The 8,639-nt window shown below is 32.8% G+C and overlaps 1 protein-coding gene across 1 annotated transcript in view; it reads left to right on the forward strand.

The window, feature by feature from the left end:
• The window catches only part of LOC144433153 (uncharacterized), a 77,762-nt gene that overhangs the window by 65,470 nt on the left and 3,653 nt on the right, over positions 1-8,639 (forward strand). Inside the window, exons 4-10 of the mRNA XM_078121463.1 lie at positions 2,232-2,353; positions 3,479-3,568; positions 4,189-4,345; positions 4,790-4,863; positions 5,404-5,615; positions 6,503-6,609; positions 8,054-8,195. Coding sequence (XP_077977589.1) covers positions 2,232-2,353; positions 3,479-3,568; positions 4,189-4,345; positions 4,790-4,863; positions 5,404-5,615; positions 6,503-6,609; positions 8,054-8,195 — 904 coding nt within the window. The remainder of the gene's footprint in view (positions 1-2,231; positions 2,354-3,478; positions 3,569-4,188; positions 4,346-4,789; positions 4,864-5,403; positions 5,616-6,502; positions 6,610-8,053; positions 8,196-8,639) is intronic.

Here is an 8,639-nt window from a genome sequence, read left to right on the forward strand (position 1 = left end):
AGTGTAAAATATTTGCCTGAGGGGGGTAAAAGGTTGAATTTCACAATAGCCGCACTGAAAAACAAGTTGATTTGTACTTTTGTGTGGTATTTGCATTAAGAGAGGAAATAGTCTGAAAAGTCAATATGGGAAATAAAACTAAGTGAAAGGTAGAGTATTATCAACAGGCTTTTTTCTCGTTTTCTACAATAATAGGAGGATTTTCACCATAAGCTTATTAAAAGAGCAGATGGAGTGCCACATTTCACAAATTTGTGATTGTAGTAATTGATATCGTGATCATAGGCTACTAACAAATCTGATTTGATGTGTAATCTGATCAGCCACTCGTTGACAATTCCTCTAAAGTAAATTATTATATTTTGTTCTCTCCAAATCTCTCCCAAAACACTTATTTAGTAATTGTATTGTAGAAGACGGCAAAAAAATTTTAAAATGTGTATGTAATTAAGAAATGTTTTGAAAACAATTAGGAATATGTATGTATCAATGATTTGAAAGTAAATAATATTTGTTCATTTTAATTTTCAAAAAAAATAAAATTGACAGATGTTTGTGAAATTGACATATTTTTTGTGTGTACACTGATTGAAAAATGTTGTGTGTTTGATTGCACGAAAAAGAGATATGTCATTTTTCATCAACTTTGTAGCTGGTAAATTTGATCTCTTGTGTCAAAGGTCAAAGATCAGACTAAGAATGAAGGGCTTTTTTAAAATCAGAAGGGTCGCCAGCTTGCATGTTGTTGTGTTTGTAAAATAGAATGATAAATATATATACAGTGGTGTGCATTTCATCAGGTTAATCCGTTTCTGAGTATCTCCTTTGTCTTGTTGGTAATCGGCTTTTACTGGTGTGGTGGTAGTCAGATGGCGTGGTCGTCAGCTTGTGTGTGTGTGTGTTTCAATCTACTGTACACAAGTCTATCACTACATGTGGATAGCAGAACTTAAATAAAGTACACAGTCTTTGTTAAGCTGAATTTTAAAACTGAGGAGAGACACTCTTGTCTCTGTTTGTCTTGCTGTCAGAGGAAAGTTTTGATTGTTGACACAACATGCAAACATCTGTGAGGATCTTTCAGTGGTAAAAAGTGTAAACATGACCTTTGACAAGGAAGTTGTAAATAAATGAATATATATATGAATTTAATGTGAATAATATACATTACAACATGCACATTATGTGACAGACAGACAGACATACATACATACATACATACATACATACATACATACATACATACATACATACATACATACACTAGTATACCAACACACACACACACACACACACACAAACACACACAGACTTAATCCTTTTTCTGATCATTTTGTATAAGTATTTTTCAGTAACTTGTTACACATAACAATTACTCTTTTTTTATTTCTTTAATACATAATTTTATTAGGATAGGTTTTACTGTGGGTTCGGTATTCAGTACCAAATTATCATAAAGCTGTTCAAAACAACTGTGTTTCATATATTGAAAACACAGAAGGGCTGACAACATTCTATTGTAGCAATTGTTGCTGACACATTTTGAATTCCCAAAATGATAATTGTTTTCTGTGATGTTTAGATTGTAGGATACCACATCATATGTATTTATTTTCAGAAAAAAATTATGAATATGTGTTACATCGTTTATATATCAAACCATGGCAGTTGTCCATATACTTCCATCATCAAACTGAGCTCCAACAGTGTGACTGTGCTTAAAAACAAAAGAAATTGTACACATGCAACTATAGAGGGCGATATAATGTGTCAATTGCACAGAGACCGTTTTGTAACATCAGAAGCATGCAGGCAGTGTGATAGATTAAATTACAACTGGATTGCATGTTATTCAAATCTCAAAGAAGAAGTAAGAAAGCAAAACATCGGCTGTTGTATACATTATCAGTTCTTTTAGCTAACATAGTGTGATCACTTCGAAAACGTGTATGATGTTGGCACATGCGGCCACATCGTGACGCAGATGTATGTATGTTTCAGAATGGTACATGTTATTCCCCTTACTTTCTCTTGTTTTTGGGGTGCCTGAACACTGATCATGCAATTTTAAAATCTAACTAGAAACAACAACTCCTGAACAACTCTGTGATCAGCAAGGGATACTGTTGCATTCTTCAAACACATTATTACAACTTTTAACATCTGATGTGAGAAAAAGAAAATTGACATTTGACCTAAGTTTCTGTGTTTATTTACAGCTGTCTTAGCAGGTGTCAATGGCAACAAGGCAATTTCCTTGGCAGGGGAAGGTTGCTATGGTAACCAGCCCAAGTCAATATCACCCCATCCACAAAATGGACCCTCCATAGATGAAAGAGATTTGTTACTACAGGTATGTAATTATTACTCTCTCTATATCTTTATGTTTTGTGCAAATTTTTTTTGCAAAATATAGATGAAGAAACGTTCTTAGTCTGTCATTCATTGACAGTAAACATGTTATTTTTGTATGATACATTACAAGGTAAATTATTATTTGTGTGTTGCTATAATAATCATATGATATTTATTCTTGGTAGAATGTTACTTTGGGTGAGAAAAGTGTTAGGGATGAGATACACTGACATCAGACCATGGACAACCGGAACCTATTACAAACAGGGAAAGTAAACACATTGAACACTTGGCACAGCATGCTGGAAGTACAGAGACATGTACATGTATTACACACCATGGAATTTGTTTGTGAACATGAACTATATGTAAAATGGCCATAAAACTGTTCTTATCAAATGATGGAATGTAATACAAGTCTCTGTACTTCCAACATGCTGTGACAAGTGTTATTAATCCAATTCAGTTGTTTACTTTTCCCTGTTTTCCCTGTTTTCTGTTTGTCCACAGTCTGATGTTGTCAGTTGTAAATAGTTCAATGTAGGTTAAAAAACTAAATTCTTTTAGTTAGGCCTACACCCCCCCCCCCCCCCTGTAAAATTGATAATCATTTATACCACACAATCAATATTTCACATCAGTATATCCTAGTATAGTATGTATGGTCACTTTACTGTATTTTAGTGCCATGCATTTAATTTTATTATTTATTACAAAAAAAAAAATTTAATTTCTCAATTTGACATTTTTTTAGAAATATTTGTACTTTAGGGGTACAAAACAGATTCCATTGAAAGTGAAATTGTATTTGTCATATTAGAACTAAAATGGTTCAATACCCCACCACTCTCACCCCTACCCTCACCCCTACCCACAAAGTGAAAGAACTACTTTTTTATCCTACATTGAATCACCATATGGATACGACTGCATACAGGTAATTCAGTATGTACAACAGGATGAAACATCAAAATTAAACCAATACATGTAACAAAACTGTCCAAAAATTGTCCCAGTTTTACAGCTACTGTAAATTCAACACAAAAAGAATGAATAATATTCAAGAATTCTAACACTGTCTTTGATTTATTCAAGAATTCTAACACTGTCTTTGTTTTCTCAGGCTTTGAATGGTTTTATGATAGTTGTTGATTCAGATGGCATCATATTTTACGCATCTACAACCATTCATGATTTCCTAGGATTTCATCAGGTAATTTCTTATTTTTTTTAAAACTTGAAATATGGAATTTATGCAATTTAGGTGCATTTTCATTAACAAAATTTTGTTTAACGACAAATTATAAATTTATGCAAATTAGATGTATTTTCATCAAAAAATTTTGTTACAATATCTATTTTGAATTTATGCATATTAGGCATTAACTTTGTTAAACTAAGGACTATGAATTTATGCAAATTAGGTGTATTTTCATCAACAAATTTTGTTAAATCAGCTATTTTGAATTTTTGCAAATTATGTATTAACTATGTGAAACTAAAAACTATGAATTTATGCAAATTAGATGTATTATTATGTACATAATTCCTAATAAATTATTTGATTTTTTTAGTGTCATTCAGTAGTGCCAATATTCTTAGTCAATTCAACTGCAAAACCGCCTTGATAATTTTTGATAAATATTATTCTCCGACAATGAAGTTTTCAAAGTAATGCTTTCAAAATTGTGAATCACCATTGAATAATAAATAAACTGACCCCAACCTGAATAGTAGTGGTCTTATACCAAAACATTTATAAATATGCAAATCAGCTCATGAATATGTATGTTGATATTTACATAATTTACTAACATTTTGCATGTCAAACAGAGTGATGTCATGAATCAAAGTGTATATGAAATAATCCATACAGAAGACAGGAATGAGTTTCGCCGTCAGCTTACATACCATTCACTGATAAACACAGAGCAGAATACAGAAACACAAGAAGTCTCTCAGCAGACAGATCAGAATGGACTTTTACAAGGTAAAGATCATCATGATGTATCAGTGTTGGCCATGTTCTTTGAATATCTAATTAATTTATGCATGTTTCGGTAGTAGATTGACATCAGTCAGTTCGAAAGTTTTAATAATTATGGACAGCAGAACAGTTCTGGAGGTTGTACTTTTTAGAAAGTTTTGATGTCACATTATTACATCAGCTGACCCATTACCAGCATACATGTAGATGCTGGTGTCATTCCCTTCACTGCTATTAGTTTTCTTTAATAATCCATGGCCAAGATGTGAAATACTGTTGTGACTCGATCATTGCTGTAAACCACAGGCCTCTTTACTGCACCCATCCAAACTTGTGACGTGCTCATTATATCAGCATAAATATGTGCCCTGGCTTGCAAGAATATTGTGCCCTATAATCAAGCCAGATATATGTAGTTCGATGACATCTGTGTTATTCTATCCATAGACGGTATCTGTACATCTGATAGAAACTTTGTGACCAGATTTCGATGTCTGTTAGACAATTCATCAGGATTTCTGGTAAGATTTTGTAATAATGTAATGTAATGTAATGTAATGTAATGCAATGTAATGTAACGTAATGTAATGTTATGTAATGTAATATAATGTAATGTAATGTAATGTAATGTAACTTATGTAATGCAATGAAATGCAATGTAATGTAATGTAATGTAATGTAATGTAATGTAGTAATGTAATGTAATGTAATGTAATGTAATGTAATGTAATGTAGTAATGCAATGTAATGTAATGTAATGTAATGTAATGTAATGTAATGTAATGTAATGTAATGTAATGTAATGTAATGTACAATAATAAGTATACTGTAATATAATATTTCTTGATATTAATATACTGTCAAATATCATTTTGAAAAATAACTATCGTGAACGTTATTTCATTTTGAAGCACAAACATTCATTTGTAGCAATTTCACAACTGTGGAGAACAAATTTATATCATAAAGTCATAATTTTTACAAAAATTGAACTCTGGAGTAATTTGTGTCTGCATTCTGATGAGACTTTTTTTTGTTTCATTTTTCGTTTCTATTTTCAGGCACTTCATTTCACAGGAAAAATCAAACCTCTGTTTGGCCAAAAGAAGAGAAACGAAGACACAGGCATGATTGTAGAAGACCATGCACCAATGGCGTTATTTGCGTTGGCGTGTCCACTTCAACCACCCTCAATTATTGAAATTCATACAAGAAATATTATCTTCCGTACAAAACATAAATTGGACTTTAAACCACTTTCTATTGATCCAAGGTAAGTTTATTGTCCCTCAATTATTACACTGATCCAACCCATTTTGGAGTGAAATGATCCAAATTTTGAATGTAGATGGAAGAGTCTACTGTAATTATAGGGTTGGTAATGTAAGATGTCAGCAATAATGATGATGATGATGATGGCATAGTTTTTGTAGCCCTCTACTGGCATGTAGACCGATGCTAAATGGTTGGATTCCATCTGTGCTTGTGTCCATGTGTGCCAAGCAATATCTCTAACATATTGTACAAGTAGATTTCTTACAAAGCAACATATTACCAAATTACACACAATACTTCAGTACGCATGAAAACTATAGTTTATCAAGTTTCATTTTAATTCATGCATATTGCAGACTGTGTGTTACTTGTCAGAATCAATCATAATGATTGTTAATTGTCACCTACAAATTTGACATTCATAAAATAGCTCACTTGTTTTCTTTTTTTAAATTACACTTTGCATTACAGTTTTGTATTTTCAATCTGTGACTTGAATTCTTTCGCTTTATTTTACCTGGAAATGAAAACAAATGAAAAAAATAGTGAAAGTAACAAAAAACAATGAAGAGGTAGAAAGAATTATTCTGTTAAGGTCAGTTTTGAGATAGTGTGCCGACTGTGACTTCATCTAAGTCCATAGGTGAGGTATGGGGAGGGAGGGGAGGGGTATATCTAAGTCAATGGTTCAGGTATGGGGAGGGAGGGGAGGGGGTATATCTAAGTTCATGGGTAAGGTATGGGGAAGGGAAGATGGATATATCTAAGTACATGGGGTCAGGTATGGGGGAGGGCTTATGTAAGTCACAATGATAATAAAATACTGATAAAAATATATTGGCCCACATGACAGAAAAGATATTTTTGTGTTTTTTCTTGTTATAGGGGTATTGAGTATTTAGGTTACAATGAAAAGGAATTCTCTTCAAGTCGAGGTTATCACATGTTACACTACGAAGACCTACTGTATACAGCTGAACAACATGGAAATTGTAAGTACACTCCATACACTGTACATAATCATACTTTTGGGGTCCATGTACAAAATAGGTATTCACCATCTGTGTGGATGCCTCAGTGTTCTTGTTAAGGGTGGTAAGTAGGTAAAACCTACCTGAGATACCCTGTCATTTTACTAGGTTCCCTAACAGTGTTTTTGTTGAAGGCAGTAAGCAGGTAAAATCTACCTGAGTTACCCAGTCACTTTACTAGGTTCCCTGTAAGTGTTTTTGTTGAAGGCAGTAAGCAGGTAAAATCTACTTGTGTTAACCCAGTCATTTTACTAGGTTCCCTAACAGTGTTTTTGTTAAAGGCAGTAAGCAAGTAAAAGCTACCTATTAAAGTTCCCCTATCATTTTACCAGGGCTTCCCACCATAAATATGGTAAAATATATTGAAACCTACGCTGTTTTACAATATTTCCCTTCTCTGTTGACAAGGATTACCCAAAGTTAGCAGTGCCTGGTGGATGTGAAAGGTCAATCAATCAGCCAATCAATCAATCAATCAATCAATCAATCAATCAATCAATCAATCAATCAATCAGTCAATCAATCAATCAATCAATCAATCAATCAGTGATACATTCTATGTATTAAACCTATCTATGCATATAAGCTCTTAGCAATTATGGAATGTAAAAAATATTGTTTTTAAATATTTCAATTTAATGAATAACACATTTCAGATACCTTTAGTGTTGTATATATATAAAGACACTCTTTGATTTGTTTATCCTCAAAATTGTTTAACAGATTCATTTCTGTTTAAAGTGTGCCCTCACCTTGACTTTTGGAAAGAAATTCAAAGTACAGCCTTAACTTCTGAAAAAAAATATATTCAAGCGTGCGCCCTTAACTTATGTATAGAAATTTAAAGCGTATCCTCCACTTGACCACTGGAAAGATATTCAACATGCAGCCTCAACTTCTGAAAAGGAAATTGAAAGTACGCCCTCAGATGAAAAGAAATTGAAAGCGCGCCCTGAAGATGTAAAGAAATTGAAAGTGTGCCCTCAACTTCAGGAAAGGGAATTGAAAGTGTGCCCTCAACTTCTGAAAAGGAAATTGAAAGTTTGCTCTCAAGATGTACAGAAATTTAAAGTGCGCCCTCAAGAGATAAAGAAATGGAAGGTGTGCCCTCAACTTCATGGTACCCTAAACTTACGAAAAAGAAATTCCATGTTCCTTCAACTTACAGACAGAAATTCAAAGTGAGCCCTCAACTTATGAAAATGAAAGAGCGCCCTCAACATACAAAAAACTTAAATTTGAAGTGTGTCCTAATCAAAGAGATTATGTATCTTTCTGTACTGTACATTTTAAACATAAAAAAACAAACATTACATGTTCTATAAATTCCATGTTTTTGCATACTATAAAATTATAAAGTTGAAAAAAACAAATCAATAAATATTATATTTTTTCTTTGTGGCAGTACTACGGAAAGGCGAGACTGGCTTCATATATTTCCGACTAATGACAAAACATGGTTCATGGCTATGGGTACAGGCCAAAGGTCGTGTCATCTTTAAAAACAGTAAACCTGACTACATTATATCAACTCACAGACCAATGAGGTACGTATACAACCCTGCAGAATTTTGAAGAGAATTTTTTTTTTTTAATTTCAATGTTTTGGACAAATTGTAACACAGATAGCATTGAATTCTTGCCATTTCAAAAGACTTACATACGTATTAACTGCACTTAATTGCATTTGGAATATTTTGAATCTTTTCGTCATATATAATGGCTTACTCATAATATCATACACCCTGAACAGTATGGAATCACCTGTGGGTTAATGTATCTGTGCAGCTGTACACATTATGATAGAATAAATTGAGTTTTGGGTCCACACCCTAAAATCAGCGCTCCCAACAAAATCAAGATTTCAAACATGCATAGTGTCTATAAATTGCTGGTATTTTAACAATTATGATTATGGTTTGTTGTTTGATCACAAAATAACACTCCAGTTACAGTTAGTGTAGTTATAGATTTACTCAAGTCAGTCATGA

This window comes from Glandiceps talaboti, chromosome 3 (assembly GCF_964340395.1).
Source record: "Glandiceps talaboti chromosome 3, keGlaTala1.1, whole genome shotgun sequence".
NCBI classification, from domain to species: Eukaryota; Metazoa; Hemichordata; class Enteropneusta; family Spengelidae; genus Glandiceps; species Glandiceps talaboti.